Source organism: Dendronephthya gigantea, unplaced genomic scaffold (genome assembly GCF_004324835.1).
Source record: "Dendronephthya gigantea isolate DGI-Jeju-01 unplaced genomic scaffold, DenGig_1.0 000050F, whole genome shotgun sequence".
Classification (NCBI taxonomy): domain Eukaryota; kingdom Metazoa; phylum Cnidaria; class Anthozoa; order Malacalcyonacea; family Nephtheidae; genus Dendronephthya; species Dendronephthya gigantea.
The window spans coordinates 73,196-92,779 of record NW_021163060.1 but is presented as its reverse complement, the minus strand read 5'-3'; the positions used below and the strand labels follow the sequence as shown (position 1 = coordinate 92,779).

The window sequence follows — 19,584 nt, the reverse complement described above, 5'->3', positions numbered from 1 at the left end:
ATGCAATTCAATTATTGCAATTAAATGAATCCATATATTTCGGCATGGTTTTATTTTTGGGGGTTTTTTTTATTTATATTATATCATCAAATGCGGGAGACATGAAAATTAAATATATACAATTAATCTTCGTTAATTTAAGAACTATGGACAAGGCTATTTTCTCATTTAACGCGTTGCCATGGACGTGATATTGTTAAGACAAATATTTCTGTTCTGAGACTGAGCGAAATATAGATTAGATTTTATTATATACAGGAAGCAATTAGCTATGAAATCTTTAGGTTTAAAGCTTTATCACTAGTGCAGTTTAACATAACTTTAATTGTTGTGAATTGTTTTATAAATATCTGCAGCTTCTGATGTTCTTTTTTAAAACGGATTCACAAACGCTATATACCTTTCAGATAATGTTTCTCCACGAAATCTGTTCTCCACAGCAGAACTAGAAGGATTTTATAACGTGGAGTGTTGCCGTAAAGCGAGACGAATTTAGCGACAAAGCTTAGTGTTTGCATATATGTAAAGACTAAAGTACTAATTCTGCGAGAAATATATTTCTTGCATGAGAAACATAAAATATATTCTATGCTTTTTTAAGGTTTGATATTAAATCGCATCGCATGCAGGTTGTATTTTATTACTCTTCGCTGTGGGCTGGATTGTGACAAACTAACGATTCTTTGAGTTGCGAAAGTTATATATTTCCGCGGTATATACTCCGAGTTTCTTTCTCAGAAAGCGCTGATCAGTGTTGAACTAATTCATCCATCAAATGCATCACCGCCAGCAGTGCTTCCTCTAGTCTACGCATAGACGGAATATGGCGGAAATACCCCCTTTTTATTCCCCGCCTTTCTATTTCGGGCATGGGTCTGCGGCGCAGGCTATGCTTCCTCTGAAAGTGGATAAAACAGGAGTCATATCACATTACAATGTCAATGTGAATGACCGCCTAAAAAGGTTCTTTTGACAACGTATTTCAATTTGATCAAGTTAAGCTGTTGGTCTTCGTAATTTAGTTTAGTTTTTCCAAGTACAAGGATGTCAACACGAAGCTCGAAGATGGTTTAAAGTTGTGATGTATTGCATCCTTTGAAACAAGCCGGAATTAATCAATATATTTTATGAAATTGATTAAAGAAATCAATAGATTACTATACTCTATAGTAAGTCCTATACTGAAAGCTATATTTTGAATGGCGCGAAATCAAAAAGATATTAACGTCTATCACTACTCCTTTTTATTTACGATAAACACGTTTTGTCATCGATTTTGTGTTCCTTGGTTCGAGAATTTTTTTGTAAAACAAGACGACTCGGCTATAAGGCAAGTCAACTTCTGTCATCCACACAAGAATATATATGCACAAACACTGAAGCGAACTTGCTCCGCTTAACTGGCAGAGCATAACATTCCGCTCATATCCTTGTTCAAATAAACTTCTCAAAAGGTTTTGCTTTGAGCGAGAAACTTCACCAGGCATTTTTGAATAAGCGTGTAGTTTGATATATACACAGATCAATTACAATGACGAATTCAAATGAGAAAGATAACGTTAATTCAAAACAATGCAATAAAGGACACAAAACAAATTCCATTTAAAACTACTCCCGTTGCCAAGTCCACGACACTGCCAACGTTGTCAAAGTCGTGTCATCACGTTGAACCGTTTCTTGCTCTATAAAAGCTGCCTCGCAAATCAGCGTTCTCATTCGTCGGTGGCAAAAGAAGAGAACTCAAGATGGCTTCGCTAAATTTTGCTCTGGAACTAAGCGTTTTCGCTTTACTGGCGTGTGCTGTTCAGGGATTTTTCTTGGGAAACGAAAAGGAAGGAACATTTATTCCTCTGGAGAAGCTCAAAGATTTTGGATTGTCGCGCGATCACAAAGTTTATTCGCATCTTGTTATTCCACCCTGGAGCAGACCTTTCAAACTAGGCTATTGCGAGAGCTGGGAATGGCACACTGACCCAAAATACCGGGCTCAAAGAATGGCAATCTGTAAAGAACTATCTGAAGGTTTGTGTGAATGTTTTTCATATTTATACTTTCATGTTTACGGGCTAAATAGATGCATACGTGGATAGCTCTATTAGTTCTTCCTAGAGGTCCAGTAAGGATCATCTCTTATTGATCCAGTGTTACTACAGGAGGAAACCTAAACTAAACTAACTTTATTTACACTGGATAGCTCTATCAGTTCTAAACTGTTCTTCCTAGAGGTCCAGTAAGGATAATCTCGTATTGATCCAGTGTTACTACAGGAGGAAAACTAAACTAAACTGAGTTTATTTATCGATAGTTCTATCAGTTCTAGACCGTTCTACCAAGAGATCCTGTAAGGATCATATCTTTTTGGTCAAGTGCATGTTCAAAGAGACACTGTAGCTCCTATCATTTTCTTCTACGCAGGCGATTCATGCATATTTTCACTATGCTTCCACAGGTATCCACGAATGTGATTCTCCATCCGGGTTCTGCGAGGACAAGTGTCCCTACACTAACGGCAGTTACCCATTCTGGAGGCTGCGCAATTCCGCCGAAGTACAAATCGTCTGGACAGTGTCGAGTATTCAAATGTTCAGCTCCTCAAGTTCCAACAAGAATCTCGTTGAGAACCCAACCAAGGCTTACGCCAGCAGCTACTTCGGTCCAGGTATGTCAGCGGATAATCACCGTCTTAAAGCCTGGTTCCCAGGTTCCCAGTAATCACCGACAGTCGATGATGTATTGTTGGCGGTCGGTGACGAAGAACATTTATACAAAATAAAAAGCACTTTATTCTTCAGTGACCACCGACAATATACACTGTCGACAGTCGGTGGCTTGAGAACCAGGTTCAAGAACTCAATGCTATCAAAATGCCCCCCTTAATTCAACTGAAACAATCAGAGCCATTTCTTCCTGTACATTTAACAAACCGCACACGCAACAAACTGGCTTCATTTTGGGATATCACTCGTTATATTTCTTACAACTATAACTGAACTACTGAAGAACTTACAAAAGTTTTCAGTAATCACCATAGACAAAACTAAGGCAGCGCTATATCCACCTTTCGTGAAGAACAGGTTCCTGCATTTCAAATAATATGAGATATATTGTGTTGCTGCCCCTAGGCCCGTCTTCAAACACAACGATTCCTTTTTTTATTCTTTGTCTCTTTCTTAGGTTACTATCCTAGCAACGCATTCGACAACAACCCAGAAACCATTTGGGTCTCAAATGGTCAAGCACCCCCCGGAATGCAGTGGATCGCCTTCGAATTCGACCACCCCGTCTCCATCAGTTCCATTCGTATCGCTTCGGAAATCGACAAACCCGAACGCGCGCCGACTGAGATCTTCGTCGAAGGCTCGTGCGAGAAATATTTCCGCACTTTCGAGACCATGTGGATATTGCGCAATCCGACGCAGAGGAGCGACATCCGAGTCAATGGCGAGGTGAAGCGACGGGATGCCGGCAAGCCACGATTCAGGCGATACCGTTAGCCGGTCAGGAAAATACACACTTATTCAACCTATATAAAGTTACTTTTTTAAACAAGCCTCTGTGGTGACGATTTGCGTTGTTAGCTTCCAGTTCTTATTCTATAAACCAATTTGAAATGTTTATTCATATTTTTAACACTCACCCTAAGAAATTTCTATTCCTGTCATTTCTGAACTAGATTACTTTATATTAAACTTAATATCAAACTTGTGAACTAAACGCATTTTCCCTCATCCTTGACTGATTATGCGTGCAAATTAGCTAGGATAGTCATCTTGTAGGTTTAAGAGCGGTAAACAAACTAATAAATGATAAAATTTATACCCACAGTTTAAATCTTTGTTAAAAGTTTATTTTACAACTAAACTGACCAACTGTTACAGGAAATTAAAATGGAAATAAAATCACAGAAAACCATGACCAGGCGACAATTTAAAAAAGTAAACTGTAAAAAACAAATTCCGAATAAACAGGACATCTTGAGAGTCGAAATATGAATCAAGCAAGACACAGGTTGAAACTGTAACTTTATTTCAAAGTATAAAGTCGAGAATTTACAGTTTCAACCTGTGTCTTGCTTGATTCATATTTTGACTCTCAAGATGTCCTGTTTATTTGGAATTTGTTTTTTACTTCAAGATCACAGAAGTTCGCAGAAGGAAAGATATATGATATGCTTTATAAAGTGTGGCGAAGCCAAGAATGAATTTTAATCAAATTGACCATATAGGTCTGTGTTCTACATTGGTGGGCTAGACGTGCAAATATGCACACCTTACGTCAGATGCAGGGGGAGTAGTGCTGTAGTGGGCTATTTTGGGAAGCGTGGGTTGTGTGCCAAGTACCTCCCCCGGAATCAGTGCAAGTATAGGCTTAATTGAATTCAATTTGAAGGTAGTTTTTTCGCGAATTTTTTTATTTGAAGAAATATCGGAAGTACATGTCCACTTTTGAATATACTTTCTGGTACTATCCCGACCTACGGTGAAAGGTCTGCTTCACTTTTACTGTAACAGTGGCACCTAACAACCTGGCGGATGTGATAGAGTGACAATATATCTCTGCGATATTGGAAGACTAATTAGCATATACGACGACGTAAAAAACAAGCTAAACTCACACAGTTTCACATCCACCACACGACGGGTAAAATTGACTAGCTTTTTATAATGAGCGTGGGAATGGGAAATCGCGTCTGAGTTCGTAGACTTCTACAATCAACATAAACCTCTTCGGCTCATCCCACGTTTTCTCAATCAGAACTTGAGAATAATTAATCCTTAGCAACAGGAGAACAGACTTCCTGCTAGACTGATACTGTGTATATCAAGGAGCACTGTGCTTCGATAAATCGTCATGTCCAAGCGAACAATCTACACATCTCATTTCTGCTTCAAAATGCTATCTATTTCTGTTTCCGATTACGCGAGTCTTTGCCTAAAAAGCCGTTTCGTGTTTATACAAGCAGGCAGTGGGCTTTGAAAAGCGGCTGATTCTTCCTGTCATCATACGGTTTCCGTATCATCGGGCATCATGAGACGGTCTTATGACTTCTCACATGCAGACGGCATTGTTGTTATCATTCTCGAATCTGATTGGTTCAGGCAATCAGCCGACAAAATTCCGAATCGCAAGTTGTTGCAATTTCTCAAAATAAACGCGTGTTTTTAAGGTTTTCGCATATAAAATCAATGCTGGAGTTAAAGAAAGAATCCCGGAGTTCCATGTTAACAACAACACTCTTCAAACGATTCGAAACAACCTCAAAATCGGCAAATTTTTGACATATTTTATTTTGGTCTTTAAATACTATACTTTCTCCCGCGATATTTCTTAACCAATCAGATTGCTTAATTGCCTTCATGTGACTTATAACAGCACCGTAATGGCTTACTCCTTGCAGTCATAACACAGCGAAAACGATGTTTTCCAAAATCTTCAGATTTGGACACAGAAAACAGGCGAAAAAAGTCCACGTTTCTGACAGGTACGTAAGATAAGTATTATATCGATCACCTTGCAAAGTTACACGGAAATCGGGAGAGTTTTGAGACATGAATTAACACCAGACACTTTGTACTTTTTTCCATTCTAGTGATGATGATTCTTGGCTTGAAAATTTTCACCTAATCGAAAGGTCTGTTCGATGTATTTTGCAATCAGATGCGTTTAATATTATGCATTTTATATGTTGTCTTAACTGTTGTAAGATCGTGTTGTTTGCAGTCATTTGCCGCGCTTGTGAATTTGTGTTTATTTGCGGGTTAGCTTGAGTTATTTTGCATTGAAAAGTATATCTACCATTTTATAGTGTCTGGGCGATCGTTGTTAAAACTAGGTTGCTTGAACACCTTGTATTGAATACACAGCAGTATGTAATGCACGAAGTGAATAAATCACATCTGTAAATTTTAAAATTCAAGTGTTGTACTGTTTCAAATTTCGAATCGTTTACAAACTTTATAATTCTCTGCGTATAGTCAGGTGACATACGTACAAACTGTTATGAAACATTTTCGTTTGCATTTTGGACTTCAATTTGCTTCAGGGGGCAATGTCAAAGTTTTGTGAGGCTTAATGAAGCTTTGTTCTTGAGGAAGTCATTTAAGATTTTCGAATCTGACAAAAGTTTAAAAGGTCATGACAATTTAGCATGCTTGATATTATTTGCTGACAATTGAATCTCAGAAAAATTGCATTATCATCTTTGGTTGAACATACCCTGCTAAAAGCATCAAACTGGTGTTCATGTGATTAGTTCTGCTTCATGCAAGCTGGTAATTGGTGATGTAAGCTAAACAGTGCTCAGTTATTTGACCAAATATGATTTTGAATTTGTATCAAATTTGAAATATTGCCCACCTATCAACCATTAATGGCACAACCCCATCACTGACATTCTGTTGCTTAGCATCAATAATAGAAAGAATAATTCACTAAAATTATTTAAACACATTTTCACCAAATAGTTGAAATTGAATCAATGAATTTGGATGCAAATCTCAACTAATCTCATAAAAATTTTCATGCCTGATTGACATCAAATTAAGATAAGTTACGTTATTCTAATATATGCATGCCACATTGATAATTTGTGGTCACTTTTTTATACAGAGGACTACCAAATCTCGATAAATCTCAAGTTCGAGTGTTGGTGTACAAAGACCACGACAAGAGAGGAGATAAGTTTGTTCTCTTTGATTCCAAAACTGATATACAAGATGAAACAGAACAGGTATTGTGGAATAGTTTGAGAAAATTTGTTCTTGATTAGTTTAAAAGTTGTTGCTTTTTCTTTGACATTCTACTTTTAAATTTTAAGCAATGGAGTGGAGCCACTCGTCCTACGAGGAAACGAGTCAGCTCCGATGCTCAGCTGCTGGGAGAAATGATATTTGGGTCAGTTGAGATGACTTACAAAGGGCCGACAGTTAAAGCTCATTCAATCAGGTAAAACTTTCCGAAACACATGTGAATTATTGAAATAAGACCCAACTATTTCAAGTACCTTTAGGTAGTGTTTGCAAACACATGTTTCATTGATTTAACATATGATTACTGTTGTTTTCCAGGAACCCTCCACAACTACTTCTGACCAAAGTGTTCGCCTTGAACAGACCCAGAGCATCGCAACATGGTGGCAGGTATACTGTTATCAATATCATGGTACACCCCCTGTGTCTATCCTGGTTAACCAGGGTAGATTAGATCTGGAAAGTCTCCTCCTGTATAAAAACCTTCACTTGTAATCCAATATTTGCTAGCTTACACCATTATTTATTTTATTATTTAGCCCAACATCCAACCGTTCATCTGAAAGTTTACGGTTCAGCGAATCCATGTCTAGTGTTTCCTCTTTGGCCTCCCCTGTCACAAGCTCAGGTACTGAGTACTACTGCATGATTGACATTTAAATACGAATGCTCTTTCATTATTTAATAACAGTATATCACACTTATATTTATATATGCCCCAAAAAAACAAGCTCTTTTCTTTCACTCCAGATAATGAAGAGAGTTCAGTTGTGGCACAATCGGTCCCAGTCCCTGGAAATTTCAAATCCTTGCCACGAACACTTCAACTTCAAAACTTTGCCGAAGGACTTTCAAATTCCATGTCAGGTAGCAACATGTATAGTTTACACCACACAACGATTTATTTTCATTTGCATTGAAGTGTTTTGTGCCAAACTGATAAAACAACGGCTGCTCAGCACGTCTCCCTTAATTCCTTGGGGTTAAAGAACTCACCAGCTAATTCAATGCAATGCATCTCCTGGGTTAACAAAATACACTAGTGTTTGTGCTGCTGGTTGATATAATTTAACTTACCAGCGTTTCTCGTCCAATTAGCCTTCCTCACGATGAGGAATATCCGCCATTTTGGGGGTACTTTCAATTTTCGTACTTTCAATCCGTTTAAACAATAATAGCATTCTAAGAATAATTTTTTAAGAGTCCATAGACCATTTGAACAATAAGGTAAGACTAAAATTAATGACAGACGCCCTGACAAGGTCTTGCGCTCACAATTAAAAAAAAATTACCCCAAAAATGGCGACACATTCGTCATCGTGAGAAAGGCTAATTTGACGAATAATTGTCCTCAGAAATTTATATACTTTTTTAGTGCACGCGGAAATTGTTATCATTTTCAGCAAAAAAGTGGAGCCAATTTCCCTTGCGCAAAAATATATAAATTTCGAAATTTGCAGGCTATATTTTCCTCATTTTACAATATTTCGCCGTCAAACCTTGCAATTTTACTTATTTTAACATGCATGCTCTTTCTTGAAATATAATCTCTTCTTTCTTCGCCATAACAAAGAGTTAATCTAACATACTTGAAAACTCGTGATTGAGATAATCTCTCGTGTGCTTTAAATGCAAGGATTTCCGTTTACCTCACATGAAGCACTCGTGATAAACATTAGCTTATTTAGCTGTAAGAGGAGATTTTTTATATGTCGTGTATTTTGGCGGGAAAACGTTCAAAACATAAAATCTTTTCGGCGTACCACTCAAAATTCATTTATTTTAACTTTATTCTTTAGATTTTGTAGTGAACTAAGCTTTGAACTGTATTTGGTGGTGATTGTTAAACACCAAACGACAAGGGTTTTTTCAAAATATAACGCGGCTATCCACAATGTTATAAATGTCAACGCCATTATAACTGAAATGAATACAAAAGTAGCTTTTCAAGTGTGAATTTCTTGCTATTTCAGTATAGCACAATCACAATATTAGCTAATTCATACAACAGGGACCGGTTGTATAAAACTCGTTAACTTCATTTTGCATAGTTAAATCCTAGTTAACTCAGAAATACACGACTCTGATTGACCAATTCTGTCTTTAACTACAGTTAAAAGTTAACTAGTCTTTTATACAACTGTGGCTCCTGATTCATATGCATGCACTATCACAATTCAATCCCTTTCTGGCTTTCTACCAACTTCAGACACCAGTCGCTCGCTGACATTCCCAAGAACCTCGTCTGCCAACACCAGCACCAGTTATCAAAGACGATGGATGCGAAACCAAGTGACACGTATGGAATATGGCTGCAGCAGACGAAACGAAAGCTTCAGCGAGGAGGTAACTTAACTAGACTTTATGTTTGTTTCTTGTTCGAGGTGAACACAGTAAAAGTTGTTTAGGTTTTTCTAATTTTGGATTCATCTTTTAGATGTCAATGAGATCAAGACGTCGACCTAAAATTGGAATTGGAGTCTTATTTACACTCTGGGAAGACAAGAACTCGTCGGAGGAATGCAACAGGTAAATTTGTGAAAGAGATTCTTGATACGTGTTGTAGCTATAATAATAGATCGACCTACGGAATATCTCTTTGGAAGTCGTTTGTATAGATATTTGCCCTGGAGATTTCTTGTCGTATTGAATATTTCTGATGTAAACAATGACATCATTCCCAAGATATTGTTTCGTGGTAATTTAGTGAAGTCTTGTCTGCCATCTCGCAAGAGGCTCCCTCCTGATGAAAACCCTTCGGTCGAAACGTCATGAAGTGTTTTTGCCTATTTTAGACTCTTTAATACGACATTTGATGACAAATTTCTCTTTTTCTTTAGACTGTTTCAAAATTTCGTTTTCTCTCATTTCCCTCTGTTCGAGTCCCACATTCACCGCTTAAAGAGAATGGTCGAAAAAGCCTTACTACCCTCGGTCCAAATGTCTGGAAGTTCTCAAGATGCTCTTCTGAAAATTGTACGTGTCTTTAGCTAAAAGGATACAACATTTTATCAAGTCTGACTGTCTTTACATACGATTCTACTCTGTCTGATCCAATTCACTTCTGACGGATGTTTTATAGTCTGTCGACCAGTGGCGTAGCCAGCCTGACGATTTAGTCATGCTATGCAAATTTTCTGTTATTACCATTATTCATTTCTTTAGAAATTCATTGTTTTCACAGTCAATGAACACCAAAATATTAGCATAGCATGACTAACTTGTCGGGCTGGCTACGCCACTGCTGTCGACTTGCAAAATATATTGGCAGCAAATCTACTAAAGCCAATACAGTATTGCTTTATCTATAACAGACTACATTCCATACGTCAGAAGTGAATTGGATCATGTGAACCGACCTTTAACACGTCACATCACTGAGATGTAGCCATGTCCATCATCGTTTTATCCAATTTTTACAATTCACCTTTCTAGGCCGCCAATACCTTTGCTGAAAATATCCTCAACCTGTACTACGCGCCAAGAATCAGGGTGAGGCTATAAACAAATCACTTTCAAAGCACTTCAAATGCAAATTCTTGATAAATACTCGGCTGTATTTCAGAACCCACTATGGTTGACGATGCTATCCGAACCTGATCAATGCAACACAATATGCGAAGATCTTGTGCCTCAAATCGTAAACGCTGTTGAACTGTACAATACAAAACAAACAAATTAGTAAGTTATTGAAATTTTAAACGAATTAGCGGTGATATAAATCAATTTATTGATCGAAACTTGATAGATTTTGTGCTCAAAAAACGCTCAAAAAAGTGGCAAGGTGTAATTAGAGGTTAGTTAAGTCTGCAACTGTCGATTTCTGTTTTAGTTTCTTGTCTACGTTGTTGACCGCTGTTTTGACGTTTCATGTTGCCTGGGTAACCACAGTGACACCGTCATCTGACGTGGCAAGGCGAGCGTACCTGGACAAGCATTCTTCTGAAACAGTACGTTCTTTAACTAAGAATCTCTGTAAGCCATTGCGCATGCATAATGTTGTTGTGTTTTCCTTTTTATTTTGAAGCTTAATGTCCTTGGGGAATCACATCCATACAATCCTCTGTGGGCACAGTTGAGGTGAGTTGAATCAAACCGCAGAACTGATAGAGCATAATAGAGCTATCCAGTATAAATAAAGTTCGTTTAGTGTAGGTTTCCTCCTGTAGTAACACTGGATCAATAAGAGATGATCCTTACTGGACCTCTAGGAAGAACAGTTTAGAACTGATAGAGCTATTCACTATAAATAAAGTTAGTTTAGTTTAGGTTTCCTCCTGTAGTAACACTGGATCAATAAGAGATGATCCTTACTGGACCTCTAGGAAGAACAGTTTGGAACTGATAGAGCTATCCAGTATAAATAAAGTTAGTTTAGTTTAAGTTTCCTCCTGTAGTAACACTGGATCAATAAGAGATCATCCTTACTGGACCTCTAGGAAGAACAGTTTAGAACTTACAAAGTATTCTATTTTTGATCAATGTTTAACGTATTTCTAGTGAGCTCTACGGGGCTTGTGGCAACCCAACCAAAATGGCAAGAACAGTTATCCTCGGTCAAGACCAGCAAATTGTCACTGTAGTTCTACACATCCTCTCATACTTCATACGCTGTAGCGAAGTCTTTGAACAGCCACTGGAACAATCGCCCAGCCATTTGACTGGTTACCTTGACTCGCTTGAATGCCAGTCGAGAGCCAACGAATTGGAAAGAGAAGACGAAACGCAAGTTAGACCAAAATGTGACACAATCGTCGAAAACTCTGAGGAAGTTATAACAGAACCTAAGCGAAGCTCCCAAGAGGAGATTTTGAACAAATATTCTGCACTTATATCGCAGAGTTCAACTAGTTATTTACAAGTGCCTTCCGAGAAATTACCGATGAATTCCAACAATGGTATCGGGTGTTCCGAAGTCTCGGATTGTCCGGAGGAAAATGTGGAAATTTCTGAGAATTCTCAAACGAAGTTACCTACGGAAATTGTCGACTCCTGTGGTGAAGATTCCGGAATTTGCTCGACGGATTTTGATAGCTCGATGGAGGTACCCAAAAATGATACAAATTCCGGGAATTGTGTGCGCATTTCTAGGAATTTCTCAAACGGGGATTTGAAAGATTCTGATAATTGTTTTAACGATTCTATAAATTGTCGGACGAAATCTGAACAAAGTTCGAAAAATCTCCTGTGTAATGGTGAAATACCAGTTCAAGATTGCAGGAATTTATCCGGAGATTTGAAGAAGTGTTTGGAAAATTGTCGCGATTGTACTGACGATTCTAGACGAACAAACGAAGAAAAGGGATCGGTTAACTCTTTAACGTGTTCGGACGAAAGGTTATGTGAAGAATGTGAAAATGTTGATTTAAGAAGTGAACTTTCCGGCGATATTTCACAAGAAATAAATGAACATTTGTGCCATTGTAATGGCGTGTGTAGAGGAAACACGAAAGAACACAAAATGTGGACGTCTTTTTTAAGAACATCCTGTTGTAACAGAAACGCGAGGAGTCTGGACAGACGCTGTTTATCAGCGAAATCTTTTGACGAAACTTTGAACACAAAATCCAGAGAGGCTCGAAGATACAGCTCTGAGAAAGAGTCTCATACCAAAGGTTCAAAAGTTTGTGTTCAAAAGGACGGGAAAATACTGTCGCTGGATCGACAAAATGTTTTAAATATGTTTATATCGTCTTATCCACTTTGTCCCTTGTGTAAAGGACAATTAAACTTTGCCGAACACGATTTTAAAACTCTCACGAGTCAATCTAATGGCTGCCTGTGTCAGGATTGCGAGAAAATTAAGTCGTGTCGCTGTCGGGTCGTCGAAACGGATTTTGGCGAGAACGGTCGTTGCTCGTCGTCAACTACGTTGAATTCCGAAGGTTACTCGAGCGGGATCTCGGTGCAATCTTTCGGAGCTGAACGCGGGTCGTTGAGCAGTCTGTCGACTGATTCTGGCTTAAATGAACATTGTTTGCAGTCTGATGAAAGTTTTACTGGGAACTTCGGCATTGAAGATCAGGCGTGCATGTTAGAGTTACCGGAGGCTCGGTAAGTGCTTAGGAACACTTGAAACTATGAAGTAAGGGGGGGGGAGAGAATGCAGAATGTTTTTCAGGGAGGTTACAGCGGCTCAAAATTCTCTCAAGATGTTTACTAAGACTGACTTTTAAACTCCACATTTAGACTTGATGAAGAGTTCACAAAAGATGATGTGTCTTGCAAAACGTAAGTTCATTTCTTTTCATAATAATGGTTTTAATAATGGTAAAAAAGCCTCTGTAAAAAAGCCCTGTCCTATATTTCTGTGTATTTATTTCCACATAGCTCTCAGGACTGTCAACTCTTTAGTTTTGGAAGATCTCTGATGGCTGGGTAAGTTTGTTTAAAAATTTTTAGCAATCGGTAAGCAAACGGGAAAATGTAATGTGAAATCATCTTCCACATGCAGGTATTGTAATGAATATGTTCCGGACTTTGTTCTTCATGGTACGGACCGCTGTACAGAAGAGCAGGCGAAGCAAGGCCTGCATATATCACTTGAGGTAACTAGATATATATCGTTTCCAGTTTGAAGTTAGTTTAGGTTTCCTCCTGTAGTAACACTGGATCAATAAGAGATGATCTTTACTGGATCTCTAGGAAGAACAGTTTAGAACTGATAGAGCTACCATGAAGTCTAGATTAGGATATTAACTTTTCTAATTTTTTTATCAACCTAGGAACCAGTTGTGGACAGTCCAATATCCGAATCTGTCATCATTACTGGAGACACAGACAAATGGTTTGTTAATTAACCTTTTGAAGATCTTTCGGTCCGTAAACCCGGGCCTTCATCAGTGAAATTTCAACCAGGCTATTTGTCCTCATAAACCTCGTGTAATCCCTACTTATGTCTTCTGCTTTTTATTACCAGGGAATGCACGATTAAGACACTATCAAAACAGAGAAAAAGCACTGGGTAATGTCATAATATTCATTACGTAATGTGTCATTTCAAAGTTAGGTCCACTGAACTGAAATAAAGACTGGAACGCTAGCTCTGCGAAGAAAAGCTAGCTCTGAGGGAAAGTCAAAGAGCTAGCGTTCCAGTCTTTATTTCAGTTCAATGGTAGGGCTGTTACTACGTATTACTAGCAACACAACGTAAATTCTTGTCAACAAAGGTATCTTTTTGTGTCGCTATCTACTTCATCATTATTTATCCATCAACTAAATGGTCGTTTCAACTTTAATTTACCTACAGAAACCATCCAAGCGGAATTCGCTCAAAAAAAGCCGAGCGGTCAACATTAGTTCACAATTTTCTCACATCATTTTGCGATCTCTGGGAGTTAAACATGCCCGCCACATTTGTAAGTAAACAAAACGAACTTCATTTTATATACTGGACTGATATCCATGACACGATTACATTCTGGTAACAGTTTCTTTTCATTTTAAAACTTAGTGTCTGATGCATCTCGAGGACAAAATGAAAGAGTTGTATCTACGAAGCAAGGTGCGATTTGAATTCTGTATTTCCTGATTTTCCTCGTCGTAAAATTTGCTGTAATCCCTACTGTTTCATATTGTGAAATATTGAATATAGGGCAATATACATATTCTATGAGCTTCCCTTTGAAATGAACCAAATTTAACTGTCTATTAATGATCGATGAATTTTGTTATTTCCAGGTCGTCTCGGAGTATTTACTCACACAAAAGAAATATGTAACAATGCGAGATCTTATGTCGACATTTGGGTAAGAGTTTTTATCAGGAGACGATTAACTGCATATGTACATGCCCAACCTCGTACCCAGCGTCTTTCCCACAAGTTAAGACCCTGGGTACGACGTTGGCCCATGCCCAGTGGCGCCGGCAAAGCCCAAGAGGAGGGACGCCCTCCCCCCAATAATTTTCCCACCGGATTTCAGATTTTTTTAATTCGATAAGAAGGTTCGGGCTCACAATTCTTGTTTTCTCCCTCAAAGATTGTTCCTGCCGAGCCCACTGACCATGCTTAAATTCGTCTATAACAGTATTTAACTTCATCAAAATGCAAACGTTTTTACATGGATTTAATTTGACGTGTTTTTAGTTACGGCGAATGTGACCTCGCATTGATAATGAGCATTATTGGAGTGCACTCCCCCCTGGCAGTCTCACGTATACCACTTCCCTAAACGAGCACAGGTACGATATATCGGGGGGGAGTTCATGTTAACTTTTTGCTATCGGGGGGGGAGTTCTATGTTAACTTGTTCCTATTGAGGGGGAGTTCATGTTAACTTTTTCCTATCGGGGGGAGATTTTTATGTTAACTTTTTCCTATTGAGGGGGAGTCTATGTTAACTTTTGGGTCTGTTTGCCCGGTTTTTTTGTTCCATTCCCAAACGTGTGAAGGAGGTCAAGATCTTATCCCAAGAATTCCTTTGATTTAGTGATATTTCCCTGATTCTTTTTGTTACTTTCGGAAAGTTCCTTCATTACTTGAAACTATTCTAGTTATTTCCTACAAATATCACAGAAAGTCACGTTGTTTTCTTTAGAATTCAACAACCGTTCAAGCAATTTGCAAAATTCACTGGTGCATTAAAAACTGTCATCAACTCTTACACCTAGTATTCAATGTCAACAAACTTCAAAAGATCATGATATAGTCGCACTGAATGCAATCGGAAATTATATTCTTTAACATATCTGTAAAATGATGGGCACAAGAAATAAGACAAAGTTTAATATCTGTGATCGTTCTTTTAAATATACCAACAAACAAGCCTTGTTGAGCTGAGGCCGGTTGTATCAAGCCCGTTTAGCTTAAACGGTGGATAAGTTCAAAATAGCAAGCAAGTCTATCGTTTAATTTGTTTTATTCAACAAGCAAACTAAATGTCGTTAACCTTAGTACAAAGCTAATGTTTACAACCACATATTCAGAGCATAATATTCAATTTGACTCATTCAAGAGAGATGTAGCTAAGAGTGTTATTTTAATTTTGACTTATCCACCGTTTAAGCTAAACGGGCTTGATACAACCGGCCCCTACATGTGGAGTCAGAAATGTGAAGATCGTGTAAAGAGTTTTACACAACCGGGCCCAGATTAGATTCCCAGAATTATAAAATCGGTTTTGTATAGTCATGTATAAATTAGTTTTCATGACGTATTGAAGCACTTTGCTGAACAAAAACACTTAAGCTCATAAGTCCGTCGGTTTCAGGTTTCTGTTAATTAATCTGTTTCACGTGGTTTCACGATTTTGCCACCTTTTGATTAATTGATTTTTCTCGAGCGTGCTCTTGAGTAAGCGTCTAAGCAAGTGAAAGCCTGCCTGAAACTCTGAAAGGTATGTTATAACTATGTATGTTTTGCTACCACACAAGATTCGTCATTCTCAACTCTCAAGTGTTGTTTGCTTACGCCATCAATTCGAGTTTTGGCTGATGGCGTATGCAAACTACGCTCGAGAAGTTACGTTTATTTTACTAGTACTAGAACGCGCGAGAATGACGAATCTCGTTACAAAAGTTCACAGCTGTCTGGTATGTGTCGATGACAGGCGCGGATCTAGACCGTATCGAACGTGGCTCGAGCCACGGTCAGATTTTCCCATCCAGAATTCTCCCATCTGCAATCTAATATTCACACATTATTTAGAAGTACATATTAATTCATCACACCAAAATTAAGGAAATATATGTCTAAAACAAATTATGTGAGCAATATCTTTCGTAATCGTTGTCATATTACCAATTCCTGCTAAAAGTGGGAACAAATTCCCAATCATTATTTCTTGTTTCATATTATGTTTGTTCAGTTAACACTGAACTATAAAATTCGCCGAAAGCTTGCCGAATTGTACCGAGTATGTCCGGAAGCTAGTCGTGCATTCGAAGCTGCGATCACAGCAACTAGTTGACACGGTCAGCGTGCAGATTATTGCGCAATTGTTACTAAATATAGTAACGTTCGGACACGATGCAGTGTAGCAAACCAATCACAGGGCAAGCTTTGGCCACGTGAGCCACGGTGCGACACGGTGGCCTGTTTTTGATTGCGCAATAAGCATGATAAACAATAAAGTTCCACACTTCTCGACTTCGAACTCGGATATAGTTTATACATAACACATTAAATTGGTCTGTTTCAATTTAAAATATGACCAGTCTGACATTTTTGGCGGCTTAATGGAAAGCGCCCTATGATACAAATTTGCATTTACGCTGTAGTTTGTGAATAATTTGTGTATGCAAAATTCACGTTATGTTGAGTGTGAATGAAATATCGGTAAATACCTTATCTAAAATTTTGAAAATGGTTTTGTGGTTTTATAAAAGTACACGGATTGTTTCGTAGGGTCCATAGCCCCTTCGCCATTCGCCCCATCCCTCCCCCCGACCGGAAAATTTTTGTCCTATATGACCACTCCCCCCCCCCGACCGGAAAATTTTTAGTCCTATATGACACGGTCAGATTTTCGGCTGTATCCGCGGCTGGATGATACTGGTCTATGGTTACTTACAGCGTAGGTTTGCTATGGAATGCACATCGCTAATTTGGCCGTGTCTCAGTGACTTTGTGTTTGTTTACTTAGTGAACTGAACTGCTTTGGCAATATTCTCCAGCGTAGGATGTCTGAAAGCTCTGAAAGTCAAGCGAGGGGTTGGCTTATCGCCACGTGTGTTGTGATTCAAACCGTATTCGCCGTCTTTGCTGCTTTATACATCAATTATATTTGGGATAAAAAAAAAAGAAAAGAAGACAGAGAGATGGAAAGACTGGAATCCGATAAAAAGAATATCGCTGCAGTTCTCTCCCAATATTACGACGAGGTAGAAAAAATTCATCACGACCTAAAGAGCGAATTAGAAAAGTTGAAGAAAATAGTCTTTATCGATAAAGACGAAGGTGAAGATGAAATCACAGAATTCGATGTTCTCCTGTATATGTGTCATCCAGATAATAGGAAAAGATTTCAGCAAACCGCAGATGCAAGGAAGGCCGCCGGTGAGAGGGGTTTATCCTCGGTTTTATCAGACGTTGATAAAATAATAAAGTTTTTCAATGAACTCGGTCTTAAGTTGTCCACCAATCTTAATAAGAAATGTCCAGATGATTTGAACAAAAGGTTTGGTAAAGAAATTAGAGACATGGCTGAGTTTATCCATCCTTTTGTGACACGTGCTAATAGTACACTGAATGTTATTGATGTGGCAGAGTATTTTAAACAACCGGAAAGTGGACAGAAAAGTCAGGCTTCTTCCAATCCTGCAATTCAAAACAGACAATCCCGGGGTCAGAACGAGGTTTCTCTGCTACTTCAAGGGAATCAACCGGACCCAGACTCCCCTGGGCAAAACGGAACTGCTTCAGGAAATCAACCGGACTTTGATCGCATACGCGATGCGATTCCATATATTAAATCGTTGAGGTATGAAAATGGCAAAATACGATGCGACATTGAATGCGAGTTTTCCAATCTTAAAGCTCTGGGCAATTTTTATGAAGACTTGCAACCTACAATCACAGGGAGAGAAAATGAAATCCTGGAAAAAATCAAGGAACTTTTTGGTGAAAATCAGCCGATAAGTAATGATTTACGTCATGAAATAAGAAAGATTATGTTCAATCTATCCCAGTCGCCCAATCCTGAATTATTAAAGCCCGCATATCGTGAACTCGATGAATATGTTAAAGATATTCTAAATGCATCAGAAAATCTTAATCTGAAAGTAGAAGAAATGCGTAGTGAACGTGCATTGGGAGATATACAGAAGATGTGTAAAGACCACAAATGGCTACTGAGTGAGCCAGACACTCGTGAAAAGTTGGAAAAATTTTGCGAGGATCTGGACACGTTTATAAAAAAAAAAATGGCCCAATCCCGCTCTAACAATACTGAACCGAATGACGGTGAGCAAGCTGGAACATCTTCAAATTGATCGGACAATCTCATTATCTTTGAACGTTATTAATTATTACGTAGTTTAATTTAGCATGCATGATCCTATTTGATTCAACTTTTTTGATTTGCATGCATGTGAAGTGATTGAGTTAGTGACTATAGGTGTTATGTTATGTTAACAAACCTGGTACATGACTAGTGAATAATCGTGAGTATCATTGTGAAACAAGTGTATGGGAGCTAATATGTGTTAATATCTATAATGATTTTAGCTGTAATTTAATCTGAATCCAATCCATTTAGAATGCATTAAAATATTACGAAAAATCTCCATAGGATTGTGTGTGATTTCGCCCAATTGGAAACATCAAACATGTGAAATACTGTTGAACTAATCCTTAATATATTTTTATATATTAAGAAAAGCTGAAATAATATTTTTTCTATGTCGCGTAAAATGTGTTCAAAACTCAGCCTTCAGGTACATCATCATGCAACATTATTCAAATTTTCAACGCTAAAAACGCTTCGGCGGTTTTGCAAACCCCAAAGAGATTTCTTGTAACCCCAAAGGGATACGTCGACAAGAAAATGAAACTTGAATCAAAGCAACATAAAATCTAGTTAAGCTACCTCCTCGCTGAAGCTTTCGTTTCGTCTGCTGCAGCCATATTCCATACGTGTCACTTGATTTCGCATCCATCTTTGATAGCTGGTGTTGGCAGACGAGGCTCTTGGGAATGTCAGCGAGCGACTGGTGTCTGAAGTTGGTAGAAAGCCAGAAAAGGATTGAATTGTGATAGTGCATGCAATGAATCAGGGGCCACAGTTGTATAAAAGACTAGTTAACTTTTAACTGTAGTTAAAGACAGAATTGGTCAATCAGAGTCGTGTATTTCTGAGTTAACTAGGGTTTAACTATGTAAAATGAAGTTAACGAG

At 38.2% G+C, this 19,584-nt stretch overlaps 3 protein-coding genes across 3 annotated transcripts; all 3 read left to right on the top strand.

The window, feature by feature from the left end:
- The first annotated feature begins 1,693 nt into the window (after positions 1–1,693).
- On the top strand, positions 1,694–3,892 carry LOC114528486. The gene is made up of 3 exons (XM_028550133.1): positions 1,694–2,022; positions 2,450–2,659; positions 3,175–3,892. Exons 1-3 carry the CDS (start codon positions 1,746–1,748, stop codon positions 3,492–3,494), a joined length of 807 nt encoding a protein of 268 aa, XP_028405934.1. The 5' UTR covers positions 1,694–1,745; the 3' UTR covers positions 3,495–3,892.
- A 1,474-nt stretch (positions 3,893–5,366) lies between these two features.
- On the top strand, positions 5,367–15,499 carry LOC114528538 (folliculin-interacting protein 2-like). The gene is made up of 25 exons (XM_028550200.1): positions 5,367–5,482; positions 5,591–5,632; positions 6,610–6,730; positions 6,818–6,945; positions 7,068–7,139; positions 7,289–7,377; positions 7,500–7,616; positions 8,959–9,095; positions 9,187–9,278; positions 9,590–9,725; positions 10,185–10,241; positions 10,315–10,430; positions 10,582–10,699; positions 10,777–10,829; positions 11,250–12,803; positions 12,939–12,980; positions 13,080–13,127; positions 13,204–13,297; positions 13,475–13,536; positions 13,669–13,713; positions 13,999–14,107; positions 14,203–14,253; positions 14,430–14,497; positions 14,836–14,930; positions 15,287–15,499. The coding sequence occupies exons 1-24, from the start codon at positions 5,418–5,420 to the stop codon at positions 14,918–14,920; spliced, it is 3,501 nt and encodes a 1,166-aa protein (XP_028406001.1). The 5' UTR covers positions 5,367–5,417; the 3' UTR covers positions 14,921–14,930; positions 15,287–15,499.
- Positions 15,500–15,728: 229 nt separating this feature from the next.
- On the top strand, positions 15,729–18,698 carry LOC114528518. Its single transcript, XM_028550175.1, has 2 exons — positions 15,729–16,084; positions 17,333–18,698. The coding sequence occupies exon 2, from the start codon at positions 17,370–17,372 to the stop codon at positions 18,678–18,680; it is 1,311 nt and encodes a 436-aa protein (XP_028405976.1). The 5' UTR covers positions 15,729–16,084; positions 17,333–17,369; the 3' UTR covers positions 18,681–18,698.
- Positions 18,699–19,584: the final 886 nt, after the last annotated feature.